At 34.0% G+C, this 19,023-nt stretch overlaps 3 protein-coding genes across 5 annotated transcripts; 2 read left to right on the top strand and 1 right to left on the bottom strand.

The window, feature by feature from the left end:
- The first annotated feature begins 722 nt into the window (after positions 1-722).
- LOC111396766 (zinc finger protein WIP2-like) lies at positions 723-3,498 on the top strand. Its single transcript, XM_023023271.1, has 2 exons — positions 723-1,857; positions 2,847-3,498. Exons 1-2 carry the CDS (start codon positions 1,303-1,305, stop codon positions 3,282-3,284), a joined length of 993 nt encoding a protein of 330 aa, XP_022879039.1. The 5' UTR covers positions 723-1,302; the 3' UTR covers positions 3,285-3,498.
- Positions 3,499-6,867: 3,369 nt separating this feature from the next.
- LOC111396765 (zinc transporter ZTP29) lies at positions 6,868-15,766 on the bottom strand. Of its 3 annotated transcripts, none has more exons than XM_023023269.1 (12): positions 15,666-15,766; positions 14,733-14,791; positions 14,409-14,501; positions 14,224-14,313; positions 14,026-14,107; positions 11,413-11,468; positions 10,841-10,897; positions 9,595-9,635; positions 8,247-8,314; positions 8,094-8,150; positions 7,881-7,998; positions 6,868-7,372 (listed from the first exon to the last, which is right to left on the bottom strand). In XM_023023269.1, the coding sequence occupies exons 1-12, from the start codon at positions 15,679-15,681 to the stop codon at positions 7,123-7,125; spliced, it is 987 nt and encodes a 328-aa protein (XP_022879037.1). In that variant the 5' UTR covers positions 15,682-15,766; the 3' UTR covers positions 6,868-7,122. The 3 variants fall into 3 exon arrangements, with proteins under 3 accessions (XP_022879037.1, XP_022879036.1, XP_022879038.1); XM_023023268.1 differs by lacking the exon at positions 15,666-15,766 and adding an exon at positions 15,236-15,638; XM_023023270.1 differs by lacking the exon at positions 15,666-15,766 and adding an exon at positions 15,236-15,636 and having other exon boundaries at positions 7,148-7,418.
- Positions 15,767-17,266: 1,500 nt separating this feature from the next.
- LOC111396764 (chlorophyllase-1-like) lies at positions 17,267-18,433 on the top strand. The gene is made up of 2 exons (XM_023023267.1): positions 17,267-17,518; positions 17,636-18,433. The coding sequence occupies exons 1-2, from the start codon at positions 17,267-17,269 to the stop codon at positions 18,299-18,301; spliced, it is 918 nt and encodes a 305-aa protein (XP_022879035.1). The 3' UTR covers positions 18,302-18,433.
- Positions 18,434-19,023: the final 590 nt, after the last annotated feature.

The raw sequence follows: 19,023 nt of genomic DNA, 5'->3' as shown, positions 1-19,023 counted from the left end.
TGGAAAAAAATTAAATTTTCATTCATTTTTTTTCTTTTTTCATTCATTTTATCTTTTTCTATGAAAAATTAAATTTAAATATATTGAATTTTATTTGTTTTTAAAAGTACATTATATTAATAATATTGAATATTAAATTTATAGTTTATCATATATATGTATAATTTTGATTATTATTTATTTAATTAAGGTCTTAAATTTTTATTCTTTTAATTTTATTTCATTATATGGGAAAAAGTAGGGGAAGAAAAATGGAAATTGTGATAGCCAACATCTCGTATGAGAGAATTTCACATCATTGTACTAGATCTACGTGAATTCCGTTTCAAATGAAAATCTTCAAATGTCTTTCAAATTCTACATAAGTCTATAAAAAATTTATAATGAAATTCGTAAAAGTCTACGAAAGATTTCTACTAATTTCATACAAATTTATAAAAGATCCACGAAATCCATAGAAATCACCACTGAAAAAAAGTCCACCAAAATTTCAAAAGTTTCAAATGAATACACACTTAAAAGAATATATAATTGCTTTATAATTATTACAATGGAATTAATAAATCCAATGGGGCCTTTTTAATTTTTAGTAGGACAAAAAGAGCGAAGAAACAACTATATGGAAAACCATAGCTAGACTAGAGGGGGTGGGTGAGGTGGTGTGGTGACGACTGAACAGTAACCTTGATGTGCAGCAAGACTATGAAATGTGAACAGAGAATGAGCAGTGAGGGGTACAGCGACAACCCGACCAGAGCTCACTCACCAACGCATTTGCCTGTATGTAATGGAGATTCGAACTATTTGTTTCCCAAGAAACACCAAAATACATACACATACATCCCACCCCCATGGTGTGTTGTATGTATTTGTATGTATACCCTTTCCTTCTCTTTTACATGGTTTTTGGAGTGGTAAAATATGAGACAGCAGTCACAGCACCTAATCCTAATTTTCTGATCTTGTCTTGGTCCATTCTCATGTGTAAATCTTGGATTATTAAGTGAAAATACATTTATTTAGTTGTACATTTGTTAATTCTAAAAAGGGACTTCTTGTTTTTAAAGTCCCAGGATTTATCTCTTTCATCTTTACTCTCTCTTGTTCATAATTCACAAGTGATAGCTTGTTTCTCCTTTTTATTCACTAGGGTTTTTACTTTATATCTTCCTACTTGTTTAAATTTGGTGTTTTTGTTCAATCTTCACCTTTTCAACTTTCTCTATTCACTTCTATTCTTGTTTTAGCCCCCATCCCCCCACTTTTCTTCTCTCCACAATTACCTATTTTCTACTTTTCATCATGACTAATCCATATCCTAATTACTTCAATGGAGGATGGTTCAATCTCGAGTACCCTAATAATCACTTATTTTCTTCCAGTTATCCTTACAATCTTGATTATGCCACAAGTTTGAACAACAATTCTTTGTACCAATCCTCACCCCCTTCTCCTCCAATCAGAGAAGCTCTTCCACTCCTCAGTTTGGGCCCAACAAAGACAAGTACAGATCAAGAACAAGGTTCATCATCTTGCAGTACGGCCATGGAAATGGACAAGATCATGATCAAGGACAACAATGAGGAAAGTTTCATGATGGATTTTGATGATGAATCCGTAACTATTGATTTGAATTTAGGACTTCCTACACCAGATGCAGCTGATCTGATCTCAGGGCTTTCCTCTTCTTCAAGTACTAACAAGGATCAAGAAGTTACTGTTGCTAATGGATATGGCTCTAGCCCTATCAACAAGGGTCAGTATTGGATCCCAACCCCTGCCCAGATTTTGATTGGACCTACTCAGTTTTCGTGCCCTCTTTGCTACAAGACCTTCAATAGATATAATAACATGCAGGTATGTTAGTTACGATACTAAATGCTCTAACTTTTTCTTAATTTCACCTCTCCTTTCCCTTAATGTTTTGCCCTTTCGATTTTGCAGAAAAAGAGGAAACCAATCGCCCTCTTTATTTTGTACACATCTTTTCTATTGTAATTTCAACCTTTCACTTTTTAATTTGTTGGATAGATAGGGCCATCGGTAATTAGACGGGTCCTTAAGGTTAATTTTCAACAATTTTTTCTCATTCAATTGTTAATATCTTCTTTCCCTTTTCTCTTTTTTTAATGCATGACTTGATGGTTTTTTTGGGATCTGTATAAATCTACCTGATCGATCTGGTCAGTGTCTCTCTTTCTTTGATTGAACAACACAAACATTATGTTTTTTGTCCTTGAAGTTCGTATTTTCACACATTGGCTGTTGTGTCAAACTGAACATTTTTCAGTTTCTTTATTCCTGGGTTCAGATTATTTTCATCAAAGATCAGGAATAAGAAAAAGGTTTCTCAATCTGAACACTCAACCTTAATACAACAAAACCCACCTCAAAATACATAGAAAATCCCGCACTTTTGTTGGTTTATGTGTAATCAAGATTCTAAAGACTTCATACTGATGGAAACACGAAAACCCCACACATAGTATTGCTTTCTTTGTGAATCAGAAACTCTCAGTAGCTAAAAACAGTGTCCTTTAGTTCTTTAGTTTTGAATCTGGCAAACAAACCAAAATAGAAATTCAAACAAAAATTCTACATTGTAAAAGCATGACAATCTCCAGATGCATGTTCTTGTTCATTTTAGGTGCATGGTTATTATTGCCAAGAGGCTTCTTGATTTAGAAAACTTCTTTTAGCACTTTTGTTGAGTTGAATCAAGCATATTAAAAATAAAAAAAGAAGTTTAGTAGCGCTCAATCTTAATGTGTTGTTTAAGTATAAGACTACTATATTAATGAAAATTTTCTGTATTAATTCTTCCCTTTTGGAATATTTTTACTTAGATGCATATGTGGGGGCATGGATCTCAGTATAGAAAAGGACCAGAATCTCTAAGGGGTATACAGCCAACAGCCATGCTTAGGCTCCCTTGCTATTGCTGTGCACCAGATTGTAGAAACAACATTGACCACCCAAGAGCAAAGCCCCTCAAAGATTTCAGAACCCTTCAAACTCACTACAAAAGAAAACATGGAATTAAGGCATTTACTTGCAGGAAATGTGGAAAGGCCTTCGCTGTGAGGGGTGATTGGAGAACCCATGAGAAGAATTGTGGGAAGTTATGGTATTGCACTTGTGGCTCTGATTTTAAGCATAAAAGGTCTCTTAAGGATCATATCAAGGCATTTGGAAATGGCCATGCAGCTTATGGTTTTGATTCCTTTGAAGAAGAGGATGAACCAGCATCTGAAATTGAGCAAGATAATGAATCTTCTCAGTAATTTGTATGAAAATCTAAACACTGTTGAGGTCTAGATCTAAGTCGGAGGGAAATGTGCATGAGTATCAGTTGAAGAGCACATTTCTTAATTTTCTTTGTTAGCAATTTCTTATGTTGTTCCCATGAGTATTATCAACTGATGAACACAAAAGTCTGTCAAGAACAATTTCCCTTTGACGCTTGTGTCACTGTTTATATCTATTTCTTTTCCATTTTCTGATCCTAACTGATAATTTCAATTTCTTTAATGTTTTCGGGGGGGAAAAGGATGGAATATGTTTGGAAGTTATTTGTCCAATTTGCATTCTTGGTAAGAAAATTATAACAAGGTAAGTTATATTTCCGATAACATTTGATGACTGTCACCATGTGTGGTCCCGTTAGGTGTTCTCCTTGTGTCAAGACTGCATGAAGGAACTAGCATTGGTCTAACCAATATTCTAGCAAGAAGTTTAAAGTCAACTTAATACACTTTTCAAAGAACATTAGGGCCTTGCCAAAAAGCTGGTGAAACAATTAAAAGACAAATCTCTTCGCAGACATACAAGATTCATTTTCAGAAAAAATTAGGTGACGGTAAAAAATATAACACAGACGTTTCTGTGTGGGCTTAAAAATAAGCTAAATTTTATGCAAAATTATTTGTCACGCACCGAGAGTACTCCCCTCTCTCTCTGTATGGCACGATAGAGTCGTCAACAGTTAGGCGTATTAAAACATGCGTGTGCTGATTGGTTCGAACTTGTGAACATATGAATGAGAAGAAGGCTGCCCAGCGCAGCGGAGTGGAGCTCCAGGGACCACGGAGGTCCATTAAGCAAGGTGATGTTTGCGAGATTAATCAAATTCAATTTTGCTACTTGTACAATCTGCTTTGCAGATGCTTTGGCAAATGGAAACAAAAAAAGAGAACAATTTGACCAAAATTGAAAAAAAAAGTTTGATAGAAATTGTTTTTTCATTTTTTTTTTTTACCCAATTATGCGTCGACACGTACCCCTTGTTTTTTAGCATGTCGTTGAACCTGTCACAGTAGTAGAATTGATGTTTATATGTGATAATTGACTTTTCTTACACATTGAATCCTAACTAATCTATATTTTCTTTATATTGTCATACTTCATTAGTGGTAACGCTATCTCGGTTGATCAATTTCCTTAAAATAGATCTAGGTCATGTTGTTAGTGGTATGACTATCTCGGTTAATCAACTTCGTGTAAAATAGATCAAATGCAGCTCTTAGGTTAAATATTTGTAAAAGAGTTCTTTAGATTGATGAGAAACTCTTTGATGAAATTAAGCATAGATGGGTGGAAAGATTGCTTGATTGCTTTCTTTGCATATAGAAAGCCCTAGGTGGAATATATTAGATACAAGTTTAAACCAACTATGGAACTTAACGGGATCATATTCAATTACTGCTATGCATATGAATAATTCAAGTGTGACAAAAAGGTTTGATCTTGCATATTACAATCCCAAATTGTCAGGAGTCAAACCTTCGTGGCAATGTGAGCCCTTCGAAAGACACTTTTTTATTCTTAAAGTAACTTTTATGTGTTGAAAAACGTCTGTTTCACTCGACACCACTGAATTGTTGAAGGAGAATTTTGTTCTAACTCTTGCTCTATGTTTGGGTCTTATAGTCAAGCTTTATTGTATCTTTTTGCAACCAAGAGCCATCTCCGTCCAACCCTAGAAAATTTTTACACACTTTTTTTGCATAACTTGATCGCATTATCCCACTACATAAAGCACTATAATTGACTTTTCAATGACAAGTGCTTGTCAATTGTCATTGAGTATCTAAACCAACCACTACAATAGATCAAGGTGTCAATGAACACACCTTCCTTTATTTAATCGTCTTGACTATTTTAAAATACTTGTTGATTTGATAGCTCGACAAAGATCGATAATGATTTTGATTTATGAGTCTATGCCATAGCAACCATTGAAGAGTCATGTCTCACTTCAAACTTTTGGACAAAAACTTAAATGAGGAGCAAAACTTAACTTTATAATATAAATTGAACACATAGGAGTCGAGTGATTATTTAGCTAAAATTTAGATAGGTTTTGTCGCTAAGCACTGATTGTGTAACAAGACATTGATGACCAACTTGATCCTTTTTTTAAATATAATAAGAAGAAGGATAAGAATCGTGGATAGAGAACTATACTAGCAACCTACTCAATTTATTGTAAAATTTTGGATCAATTATTAGACCATGCAATCTAGAAATATTTTTTTTCTTGGATAAAGGGACAGATTACTCGATCTACTCTACTGGGAGTGGGAAGGCTAACAGAATTCCTATCTGTTAAATCGATCATACGCAGACTAACAATAACAATAGGTTGAAGAGCATTGGTGCAGTCTTCCCATACGTGGGTGTGTAGGGAGTAATTAATATTCGTACAAGTTGATTTTGATAGAACAGTAACAAAATTGTACTTTACTGAAGAAATGGTCTTCAGTATTCAAATGTTCAAGTGCAATGCATCATTGTATCATCTGTCACCAGCTACTTTATTAATGAAGTTCCTTTTCTTTGACTGACAGTAATTAAGATTTCATCAGAATCTACTGTAACCTATTTTGTTTGTTATTGTTGGATATGCTAGGAATAATGAACCTGTTTCAGATCATTTATTTTTTATCAAATTCAGTTTTTTTCTTCTTCATTTTTTTAATACTATTTATTTGCAGTGTCTTCTTTTTTTTTTTTTTTTGTGAAGTAACATTTAAAGGATGGACGTACTCTGATATAGTCTAGTTCAAATTAGAACCAGAGTAGACGAAAGACACAAAACATGTTATGGAATCAAACTTGACCTGAATCGAGCAGAACAATGAACATGTTTCGAATCATTTATTTTTCATCAAATTCAGTTTTTTTTCTCTTTTTTTTTTAATACTATTTATTTGCAGTGTTTTTTTTCCCCCTTTCTTATCTTTTCTTTCTGTGAAGTAGCATTCTAAGGGTGGACGTACTCTGATCTAGTCTAATTCAGATTAGAACTAGAGTAGACGAAAGAAACACAAAACATGTTATGGAATCAAACTAAACGTAAAATGACTGCTTGATTCAAGTGTTCTAATTACGAACGTAGAATCAAATTACATAAATCTAATTAGGGTTGTGCTTGGTGTTCATAAAAAATGTATATAAAGGTGGAGGTAACCCCCTTCCCATGTAATTTTTTATGAGGGGTGTGGACACCTTTATATACATTTTTTATGTATACTAAAATTTATCTATCTAGTTATTGGTGCTTTAAAATTTGGATACAAAAGATTGTCCTGAGGTAGGCTCCATCCCATGTGAAAAGTGTGGATACCCCTATATATATTTTTTATATATACTAAGACTTACCCATCTAGTTATTGATGCCTTAAAATTTGGGTGCAAAAGATTTGGAACAACTGAATGTAAATGAAATTAATTTTAATTGCGTGAGAAAAAATAAATGTTTCACAGCCAGAAATGAAATAATCGAGGAAAATCACATCATTTATTGGCGACATACCATACATTTCTCCGCTATATATAACAATCAAGACAACCGACAAAATCCCGTAAAATCGTTTCACAAAAATACGTATAGAACAAAGAAAAAAAATACAAGAAGCTATGGTTATTTCTTGCATATTAAACAGGAAATTTAGGAAATACTTTATCCTTTTACACGTACAAAATTACAATCTTTAAGCGGCCTTTGTCCAAAGTAGAAACTTTGGTTTTTGATATTTGCTTTAGGTTAAAGTAGAGAGACAGCATCAATTTGGAGATTTTGTCTGTAACCTTTAATGAAAACTGCGAAAAACTAAACGATCATACACAGCCAAAAGACCGAAAATAGAAAGGCCTGAAACCTTCAATTAGCACAATAAATTGATTTTTAGTTATTTTACATGAAAATAGTTTTTCAAACAATCTCGCAGTATCTTGTGAGCTGTGATGCATAGAGACGAAGTGCATTATAGCCGAAAAAGGCAGAAGATAGTATGATTTTCTTCCCTTGTTCTTGTTGCAAGTTTGTTCGTGACGCCTGCTCATGCGCCATGGAATGCAAAAGCAACACCTACAAGCTTAAATCCTCCGGTAAGCTGATCTCAAGAAAATACAGGCTGCGAAATGAAGGGAAAAAAAATTATTTATTCTTCCTGGGATGAGGCCACGAGGGCATAAGAGGAGGAGGAAATGCAAATAAAAGAAGAGATGGAAAATCTAAACCGTAATTCATAACGTGGCTAACCATGGAAGCCGAAAGTCGAAAGTTATCAAAAGAATAAGCAATTGAAAGCTAGCAGTTTAGAAACTAAGAGAACTTCTGAGTCTACTTTGCTTCATCAAAAACTGAATCTTTGAACTTTTTTCACTTCCTGTTTTTACAGTATTGGCAGCATTGTGACAATTGCCTAAACACGCTCATTCAATCTTAAACAGCTAAAAAAACTGCAATCGTTTTTGGGGACTGGGGAGTAATGAAGCTAGCAATGTTGTGAAATGTACAAGCAGTTGAGTTCCAGTTAAATAAAATTTATTATTCATTCAGAAGTGCTATTAATATTTAGTCAAAAGTAGAGTACCTAGCAGACATGAAAGCCATTCCAAAGAAAACGGCCTTGACAGCTTGCTTTTGTCCAGCATAATCAAACGCCAATGGCAGCATTTCGTGCAGTGTTAGAAAAGCCATCACCCCGCCAACTGGAGGTAGCAGAAAATCCATCATATAAAATGTCACAAGGATTAAACCGTAGAATCTCCTTTAATCAGTTAATAAACCTTGAAAACATGTTAACCTGATCCCAGGAGTCCCTCCAGAATTTCAGGACTTAAGCTGCTCGGGAATAGATAAGCTGCAGATTATTTACGAGTATCAAACATATGAAATCTGGAACTTTTGACATTTATTTGATTATCAATATATTTAGGATTAAGTGCAAGGGACGGACCTACAATAATTACACCAAGAGGTTCAGCTAAGCCAGAAAGGGTAGCCAACTTGAATGCTTGCCATTTGCTAAGATAAAAATGCAAAAATACCATATACATTGTGAATACAGAATTTGAATAAGAGCAATGCCCTGCGTACAGGGTGCTATTCCATAGGGGTCTTACAAACCCCTCACTGTAGCGGCAAGTTGGACCCACCGACATGTATTAAAAACAATGTTTTGAAAACCGACCCGATCATAAACCCGGCAAAGCTAAAGGGTCAAGGGTTGAAAAGTTCAATCGGAGTCAAACCGGGGTCGACCCGTTAATAATAAATAAAATAATTAATATATAAATTTATCAAAATAATTTGACAATAGCAATAAGAACATAAGATCACAACATCATAATCAAAATAAGACCTTAACAAAACAATATAATCATAATCAACCCCTTTTTCATCCCCTTCTTTTTACATGCCATATAATCATATCAGGGATATTCACCAAATCATGTAGCTTAATCAAAATAATCAATAGCAATATCAAAATAAGAACTTAGGAGAACAATAATACCAAAAAATTCCAGATTTTTCTTGAATCACTTCACAAGACTTGATTAGATTTTTACTAGAATTAAACATTAAAAAATTCTGCAAATTAATAAGAAAAAGAAACAAAATTGAATATTGAACTAACCATTTTTAATAATTCACAGTGAATAGAGTTAATGAATCAAAGCAATGAAAATATTTTCAGTCCCTCCACTGCATTGATACCTTGGTTGATAAGTGGAGAAGATAGTCCCAATCCCACATCGATTTTCTTGAAATAAAGGACCGGAGAAGCCAGTTATAAAATGGTTGGTCACGCTCAGATGGCTTTGGTATTGGGCTTTAAAACTTGGGCCTAACAAAGAATTTTATTTTTAAAAATTAATAGGAAATTATTTTTGCCAAAACCGCTAAAACCGGTTACGGGTCAACCGATTTTACGTATTTATGTAAGCTGCCAACTCCAGATAACTTATTTTATTCTACCTAAGAAATACACCTTCTTATTCGATGAATTTTTTTTCCAACAAAAAAGGGAACGAACATTGCTACCATAACATCCACTTCTCTTTTCCTCAAATCTTAGGTTATATTACTAGCTATCATATCATGATACAAAGTGAAGTGGCAGGAATTTCGTTACCAAGGCTTAATCATACTTGATCTCTGTAATTCAAAAGTCAAAAACTAAAATACAACTCAGCACAAATGAAAAATAGCTTTCATATGCTAGGTTCATTTACTCCACTTATGTTGAAGTATCTAAACTTGAACAAAAGAAGCATATTTAAGTTATTATTTTCACATTATACCTTTCCGTGGCAAAATAAACAGGAAGTGCAACCGCAACCCCCTGAAAATTAGAAAACCCAAGATGTCAGGACGAAAAGCAAAGATTATGCATACTGTTCCTGGAAGTATGTAAAATGTGCATTCAAATGTGGCACGTCACCATCTGTTGATGCATTGAAATATGCAGGGGAATTATGGAATAAATAGTTTGCATTTTAAAGATATCTTTTTCCACTTCTCACGTCTTATTGGAGAAAAACAATCTAATTGGATCCTTGGGTGCAACTCCAATTAACGTTGAGACAATATGGACAGTATTGAGAACCTAGTAAACTCAAACTCAGGAAAAAAAACTTATTCTATGAGCATACAAAAGACTAGTAACTCAAACTCAAAATAGTTGTTCTGCTATTAATTTTTAAATAAATTGTATGTAGTTGAACCGGTCCACCAATTAGTTTTTGTATCTCGGCAGTAAATATGCACAGCATGGCAACTAAAACTGAAGCTGAAGAGCACACAAGAAACAATTCACCTTGTGAATACTCAAAAACGGAAACCTGGTTAGTGTTGGTAATCCAATATGTAATGTGCAATGTTAGTAAGTAACTGTAAGTATCAATTTGAATGTAGGTAAATGTTTTTAAGCAAAATTGTTTTGACAGATTTAATCCACCGAAATAAAAATAAAATTAAAAATACCCCCAGTAATTTGGAACAGTTCAGAGATTCTTTCATTTTTACACTGTATTTGGCGAGAACACATGCAACTGTGGAATTGCTTCAAGGAATCGGCCAATATTGATATTTTTCCAAATTTTTATATTCCAGAAGTTCCCATTGAGAGCTAATTTAAGACAATTTATATATTCATCCATAGACCTTATGATTTTCACGTTAAACCAGACAAAAGAGAGGAAACAGAAGATTCTTTTTCTTTCTTTCTCTTTCACTCAGAAGCTATGGAAGGTTGTCTATGACTTCTGTCAAAACCTAAACAGGTCCATCATAAAGGAAACTGGGCCAAGATATAAACGGAATCAAATTGCCATATGGATCCTGCACTCACAAGGCATCTAACGCAGTAAAGATGCAGATTTCTTATTCTGCATGTAAAATTTTGTGTATTCATACATATATGCCTTATGAGGACAATTACACATCACTATATGAATCAGAATCTATGTCATGCTGGAACACAGATATTTAAAAAAGGCCACAACATCAACACAAAAGAACATTATAATTAGATATTGAGAAAAATACCTCTGGGATGTTGTGTAAAGCAATAGCTAATGCCAAGTTCAGCCCGACTCGAAGACCCTGAGAGAGATGAATAAACAGTCAGCTTAAGAGTTTTTAGCTAGTTAACCTTTGGTCCTTCAAAAGCATATGTCTAACATTCCCTTATAAACAATCTTGCAGGAAAAGTGGCAAATAGAATTTATGCCATTTGGCATCTCGATACTACACTTCTTAAATTGAAGACTCTATTGACATTATTATTGAATATATAAACCAACATATGATCACAGCAATTTTTTTCACGCAGACTGTCAATTCAACCCAGAATCACCATTTCTGAATTCAGAACTTCTATTGAGATGCATTTAATGAAAATACTCAAAAAGGCCACTCTTCCCGGTTCTGAGCATCAATCAGAAACTCAAAGTGGCATCTAAAATAAGTTATGGATAGCGCGATAACCTAACTCGGCACCACTACACTTGACTGTTAGAAAGTCACGTGGATTATAGGAGAAAACAGTTTGAGGGGTAAAATAGATACAGAAATAATTTTAATTTCACATACAGAGACTAGAAGAAAAGTATATATACCTTGATTGACCCAAGGAACACTGCCATTCCCTCAGGAAAATTGTGCAAGCTTATGCCTGGGAAGAAAAAGGAATGGTAAATAGCTTCAGTCTGAGGGAAACATATCAACATACTTAGAAACTTGAAGCAGTAGGAATTACAACAAGGAATCTGCATTGTAATTCAAGCAACCAGCAGCCATCCTTTTTCCGCCGACTGAAGTGAACGATGAATTTCAATAACCAATCAAATTTCATTACAATCAATTTATTACAAGCCAGTAAGAGGAAAAAGAAAATATGCAATACTGCTTTAGCAAAAGTTGGATACATATTTCCTGAAATAAATAATATGCAGAGAAAAACACTATTCAACATTATAAAGCATTAGTCGTCCATTATGTTACAAAGTTGGATACTAAAAAGTTACAGGTTAAGTATATGGCCTCATACCATATCATCATTAATGATGTATAATATGTTCCATAGCTGAAACCAGAACGTATGAGAATGATAAAATCTTACACAAAGTTCAACCTGGCAAAAACCAACACAAACTGCTCAAACTGACCAACCCAACCCCACCCAATCAATTTGGTTTGGTTTTTAAGTTCATTTGGGTTGGGTTCGGGTTGAAAAATCAAATTTGAGGTCGGGTTGTGTTGGGTTTCAGGTTATGAATTAAAACCCAACCCAACCCGATGAATTAAAAAATTAATACCTAAAATGAGAAAACCTAAACGACACATTAGTAGAGATAAGAGAAGTATATAAAATGTACAAACGTCCCTTTTTTACATAGGCTGACTAGCATGAATACTATATACAAAGCTATTTGACGATAAACTAAAAATTAAGGACATGATAATAAAATGAATGAATCAAAAAAATAATATTAATGAATAAATAATAATAATAATAATAAAATAAAAAAATTGTAAAAAAAAAAAATAAATGCTCCATAATTTCAAACTGATTTATTAATTTTTTTTTCTAAAGAATTATTTATAAAAGGAATGAATCCAAAAAAAATTGTAAAAAAATAAATGCTCCATAATTTTAAACTTATTTATACATTATTTTTTGAAAGAATTCTTTATATAAATTAAAAAGAAAGAAGAATTTCAAGTGGCTTCAAACTTTAAAAAAATTGTCCAAATTTAACAAAAAATTCCAGAATCCAACTAGTTTTGGAGCCAAGTCCAAATCGACCCAAGCTTGATCGGTTTGGGTTGGGTTGGGTAAGATCAAACCGATCATATTGGCTTGGGTTTGGGTTGGACAAAAAATTGACCCCGACCCAACCCATGCTTAGCCCTGCCAAATAGTAGAGAATCTAAATATGAAAATTTTTGTAGAAAAAATTGTTTATCTTTACATTGACTACCAACAACCACCTGAAACTTGAAATGGGCTGGGGTTTATTCAAACCTAGGACTGGATTGCTAATCTTCTTTAAAGTCAAAAGGACTTATCTCAACTCAAATGATCACAGCTGTTATTCCTTATATTTGGATAAGACAGATCCTGTTTTCTTATCGTGCTCTTTCTATCAATGAGAATACAAGTCAAAAGGAAATTTCTAACTATGATTAACGAGTTGTGGTTTATGGAAGTGAGTATTTTGAAGGACAAAATATCCATAGTTAAAAGTAGTGGCAACTACATTAAATGGATACAACAAAAAATAAGAATATATGCAACAAATGGTAGTGGAACAAATTAGAGACAAATTAAAGGAAAGAAGACTTTTTGGTGACTGCCAACTTGTCTTGCATTAGACTAAAAAAGCTCAGTTCATAAGAGTCGTAAAATCCCAGGAAAATAGGTTAGAAGAGAGAGATGGATCAAAATTAATATGATCAGATGCGTCTAAAAGATTATAATTTCATTGAGTCTTTTCACAAAAGAAGCAAGGGCCAAATGAAATTGTGAAGAAGCACTCATGTAGCTTGTCTCAAATTTATTGAAAAAAAAAAACACTTAGTTTGTTATTCTTGTTGTTGCCCTTCCTATCAAGGATAATCTCCACAACTGAAACATAAAGGACCACATCCTTTATAATTATCTGTTGCATACGATTTTAGGTTAATTTGTTCCTCTAAATGCATGTTTGGGAAGTGTTTATAAATGTTTTAAATTATAAATGATAGAAATTAGTGGTGGATAAGTGGGTATACTTGTTGGTTCCTCGAAATGTGTGAATAAAAAGTCCAAATGTAGTCTAAGTTTACTTATATAATAGTCACGTTGCTTTTTCATAACTGGAGCCTCCAATGAATTATATTGAATGTGCTCTAACCACATCAATGCGTTTTCACATAATTTATCTTGTGGCCAAATAATGGAAAACTTTTTGTCTTCTACGAATTTATTTAATTGTTTCACTCCTTAGAAGTTGCAAGAACATTGTACAAGTTTCACACAACAATTCATGCAAATTTCATGCGGCCAATCTTTCCAATACCAGTCTCCCAGCAAATAAGGAGAAGATCAATTAATCCAAAAGATATTTTTCCCTTTGCTTAACTGTTTGAAACTATATTCCAAATGAATTCACACTAACTATAACAAACAACAGGATATCACTAATCATAATCTAGAGGAAGGTGAAAAATTAACACAAAAGACTGACCTATTGCAGTAATGATTCCACTAAACAATACTTGGCGGCGATGCTTTTTCATCATATCCTTGCCCCCTTCATCCCCATTTTTCTGTTGTCAAGCATAATATATATCATTTGAAATTTTACCAAAAACTATCAGTCTATCACAGCAGTAGCAAGCTCTGATGACATATCCATTCATTGACAGAAAAAGTAACTTTAAACCTTTTTGCTTTTCACATCAGAAATGGGAGCAAGTGTTGGTTCAGGGATGAAATTAGCAACAATGGCAAAGAAAATGACACCTGCAAAGAACTGTGAGGCCAATAGATCAGAAATTTACACTAAATAGTTTAATCAAATATAAAACTGATAAAGCAATGTAGCACAATTATAAAAAGATGTCTCACCCAGAGATTTCCCTTTAAGAAGCCAATGGAGTTAATGGCATTATGAGCCAAATCTAAGAAAGATATGCTTAACATGAGACCTGCTGCAAAACCCTGATTTCAAGGGATATTGAAGTTAAGCCTATATAGCCATTGAAACATGAAAGACGTTATGAAGTTATGGGAACTGAAAAGGCTGTCGATTGATGATCATCTTTCTACTGCTATATGTCTATGTAACTATCATTTCAAATACATTCCTATTCTAGTGATTTCTTTAGTAAACGGTTTGGCTCGACACCCTAGAAAGAAAATAATATGGTAACAAATACCATTTGGCCTTACCTGCAAAAGACCAAGCATCTTCAGATTTGGTGTCGGATTAACGACGACGAAAAAGGCACCTGTTGAGAAACAAAATAAGCTTAAGTTATATTTTATCTGGCTTAAATTGTATTGCAGCAACTAATAAAAGGATTATCCTAATCTCGAAACTAAATAACCCCGTTGAGTTATACTATTGTCTGCTAAAGACCTAAAGTTATCCATAGTAGATGCAAGTTCAAGAAATACATCAACATAATTCCAAAAACAGCTTCAAAATATCATAAAGCTTAAAACTTGAAGCTAAAAGCTGGGTCGAACCAACATCGCTCAATCAATATGTTGATTCTTTGTTTTCACAATATCATGATTAGTTAGGTCAATGAACAAAAACATGCTGAATTGACAATCAAAAAAATATATATATAATAATAATAATAATAACCAATAAATCCATGTAAAGTTCTTGTATAGAAAAAAAAAAAAAAAAATTCATCCAACCATATAAGTCCAAATTTACTCACCAATAGAGGTGCTCAAGCCACCCAAAAGCGAAAGACAAAGAGCAACTAAAACTTGCGAGTCCATTAAAACCCCTCTTCTTCAAAACCCCGAACTCCCAAAATTCTCGGATTCAAAATTTAAGATAATTTCTCGATCATCTTCCTCTCCTCCACCTTTAATAATATTTTGCAGAAAGAGTTGGTGGGTTTTAAGATAAACGATAGCAGTAAAAAATCTTGGCTTTAAATGGTTTTATTCAAATATCAACTGGATTAAAAAAACATTAATGGCACTTGAGAAGCAATGGACTGCTTGGAATTTCACTAAATGTAAGAAAAGCATACACACAGCAGGGAAGAGAATATGTACAGTAAAAGAAAGAGATTGTTTAGGATGCACGGTTCAAGAAATGTTTAAAGAATCCTTCGGCAAAATCAACGATTTTGTTACCGTCGAATGGTGTCATCTCGGGCCGGGCCGGGCTCGGGCTTCACTCGTACGCATGATAGGGGCTTGGCATGGTCATACACTCATGAGCTTCAAGAATCGAGTTGAAACATCATTTGAAGGGTAATTTATTGGACATTAGTTAAGCATACAAGTTTTTGTATGGTAGAGTGGGTGGAAACTTGATCATTTTGTCATCCCTAATTAATCGTACTATTTTTGTTTGTTTCGATTTCATCGTGCAACTTATATTTTTATTTTATTTCTCCAACTATGATCAAAATGGATGGTTTGTCCAATGTCATCGATGGAATGTGTGACCAAATGCTCCTCGCAGGCATTACAAGTTTTCAAAAAGTCAAAATTGCGCATGTCCATATTTGGTTCTCATTATTTCAAAATTCATTTTTTTAAACTCATTTTCGACCGTAAATTCTTACAATAAAGTCTGTATTTGAGCTCTATTATAATTCATTTTTGGAAAAATATATATTTTTTAATAATGATTTTTTGAAAGATGTATGGTTAAAAAAGGGGGGAAATGGATTTACATATAATATTATTTTATTGAATAATGTGTAATTCAAAAAAAAAATGCATTTTTAGAATTAATGGAGCCCAAACAAGTGCAAAATATTTTGCGTGTAAACCCAAGATCTTTTTTTCCCTTTTAATCACATATTCTATGAAAATTCAATATTATAAAACTTATTGATGAAGTAATGGACATCAAACAGGGGCTAAATTTCATTCGCAACCAACAACCATTACAAAAAATTTTGATTTGACTTGGTTGAGTCATTAAGCTCTTGTTTGAGCCTCATTTTTTCCATCAAAATATATTTTTTAACAGTAATTTGACATTATTTCAATCACGTGTTTTTCAATAAAATAATTATTACATGTAAATTCAAATTTTTTCTTTATTTTTTAATCACACATTCTCCATCACAACACTACTTCAAAATGAATTTTCTTAGAAAAATAGGTCTCAAACAACCCTTAAATTTTATTTTCAATTTTAAATTTTACTACTGTTATAATGTTATATTTAGTCACATATTGTCCTCCAAACCACTAAAAATTGCTTCTTTGACAATCTACCGTAATTAATCTTCCACATAATNTGTTATATTTAGTCACATATTGTCCTCCAAACCACTAAAAATTGCTTCTTTGACAATCTACCGTAATTAATCTTCCACATAATCGATAAGTGACACATTAGAAGTGAAAAATGGTTGCTATAACGTCTTTGATTTAAAACGCTAAAATGTTTAGTTAGAGATACAACATAGATAACTTTACGAAGTCGATAATTCGACTCTTATAATATTATCTAGAATAAGCTACAATCCCAATTTTAGTAAGATCTTCTTTGAAATTTCTAATCGAGTGTTGGTGAAATCCAACTAAATTGTCAAACTCTAGATTTTGGTCTTGGATCCAACTTTGGTTACAAGGCCACTTACTATTATAGTAATAGAGTCAAATTAATTAGGCATCCAATTTCAATTTTGTAAATGTTTCAAACCTAACTAAATTTTCCTAGAGACTATATAAAGCAAAGACCACTGCTTCATTTTTCATGCACAAAATCAAAAATGGCAGACTTTGAGTGTAAAAATAGTAATTTGGGTGTGTTTGAACCTGGTAATTTGAAGGTACAAACCATTAAAGTGAAGAAATCAGATTCTTCTCCTCCTCCTCCCACCCAGCTGTACATCGTTGCACCTGTTTCAGAAGGGACTTATCCTTTGTTACTATTCTGCCATGGCTATTGTGTTCAGAATAGTTGGTACTCTCAGCTCCTGCATCATATATCCTCCCATGGATATATTATTGTTTCTCCTAAGGTACACTCTCCCCCTCATGGCACATACACAGTAGAGAGATCTTGACTGATGTTATCATAAGATAAAAGTTTTAGTGGATACACAACGCGATTATAATGATGTGCTATGTTTTTGTAGCTTTACAAGTGCATGCTCATTGCCCTCAATAATGAAGTAAAGACAGCAGCCAAAGTCACAGACTGGCTATGCACGGGCCTTAGATCTGTGCTCCCACAAAAGGTACAACCAGATCTCTCCAGAGTTGCTCTTTCGGGCCATGGGAGAGGTGGTAAGATAGCATTTGCTCTCGCATTAGGCCATGTCCCGACCTCCCTCAAATTCAAGGCACTACTAGGAATCGACCCTGTTGCCTGCCGTAACCCACCAACTTGGCCAGAACCCGAAATCCTCACCTATGTTCCTCGCTCTTTCGATCTCTCAATCCCCGTTGGGGTGATAGGCACTGGCTTGGGTAATCAGCCGAAGTGTATGATGCCACCTTTCGCCCCAAATGGAATTAACCATGCAGAGTTTTTCAATGAGAGCAAACCACCTTGCTCTTATTTTCTCGCCATGAATTATGGCGGATACGATATGCTGGATGAATCGAAGGCGGCTTTGGCCAGTTTGGCGTGTAAGAGTGGAAAGGGTTCCAAAGCATTGATGAGAAAGGGTGTTGGAGGGATTGTTGTGGCATTTCTTAAGGCTTACTTGGGAGGTCAAGATGATGATCTCAAGGCGATTGTGGATGCACCTACAATTGCTCCTATAACTCTTGATCCAGTTATTTTTGTCAAAGAATGAATGGTCAATGATTTTTTTTTTTTTTTCAGTAACTGTATACCTAAGGTGTTGAATTATTTGTACTTTGTTCTAAAGTTTGTCCTATCTAATTATTAAACTTTAATAAAACGGAGTGAACATTACATTTTATTATGTTGATCACACTATAAAATCACTCCCACAAAAGAACACCTCCCCGCCCTTCTCCGTGTTTCCCTTGGTGGACAGTCATAAAAAGTACAAGATAACCCAAGAATGCGAGTACTTTTATCTTTCAACTAGTAGCAGAACAGATAATAACATTAGATAACAGAATCTGGGTCAATAACAGTTATTTGTATAAGAACCAGCCGATATTCGGTCACACAAAAATTGACTTGTAAGTTTTATCGTAGAATTACTGCAACAAAGCGAGAATTTAACCCAAATATTTTTCTCTCCGAAATCACAGCCTATCATAAAAATTCTAGAAAATCCACTTAACGTCTCTTCCCTAAGCACTATTCATCATTTGATCGAAGTTAAAGCATCAAGATGATGATAACCACACACACAGCTGAGTGCCACATATTGCAGTATCACTCAACCACTTGTAACAGTCATACACAATTGCAAGTTTCATTCGACCAAAACTAGGGGTGGCAAAAGGGCCGAGTCGTTCGTTAGCTCAGCTCGTCAAAGCTTGGCCCATGCATGCGACGAGCCCAAGCGCGATCCCAAGGGGGGGGGGGGGGGGGGGGGGG

The sequence above is a fragment of the Olea europaea genome, chromosome 7 (genome assembly GCF_002742605.1).
Source record: "Olea europaea var. sylvestris chromosome 7, O_europaea_v1, whole genome shotgun sequence".
NCBI lineage: Eukaryota > Viridiplantae > Streptophyta > Magnoliopsida > Lamiales > Oleaceae > Olea > Olea europaea.
Note: the sequence above shows the minus strand (reverse complement) of the source record. Positions and strands in the feature narration are given on the sequence as shown.

Bases quoted from the DNA above. Each gene is read 5' to 3' on its own strand.
- LOC111396765 (XM_023023268.1), bottom strand. From the start codon at position 15,299: ATGGACTCGCAAGTTTTAGTTGCTCTTTGTCTTTCGCTTTTGGGTGGC. The intron at 11,469-14,025 runs GTCAGTCTTTTG...TTTTCTTCCCAG, and splicing joins TGGAATCATTACTGCAATAG to GCATAAGCTTGCACAATTTT. The intron at 8,315-9,594 runs GTATAATGTGAA...TTTTTATCTTAG, and splicing joins GTTTATTTTGCCACGGAAAG to CAAATGGCAAGCATTCAAGT.
- LOC111396764 (XM_023023267.1), top strand. From the start codon at position 17,267: ATGGCAGACTTTGAGTGTAAAAATAGTAATTTGGGTGTGTTTGAACCT. The intron at 17,519-17,635 runs GTACACTCTCCC...ATGTTTTTGTAG, and splicing joins ATATTATTGTTTCTCCTAAG to CTTTACAAGTGCATGCTCAT.
- LOC111396766 (XM_023023271.1), top strand. From the start codon at position 1,303: ATGACTAATCCATATCCTAATTACTTCAATGGAGGATGGTTCAATCTC. The intron at 1,858-2,846 runs GTATGTTAGTTA...ATTTTTACTTAG, and splicing joins ATAGATATAATAACATGCAG to ATGCATATGTGGGGGCATGG.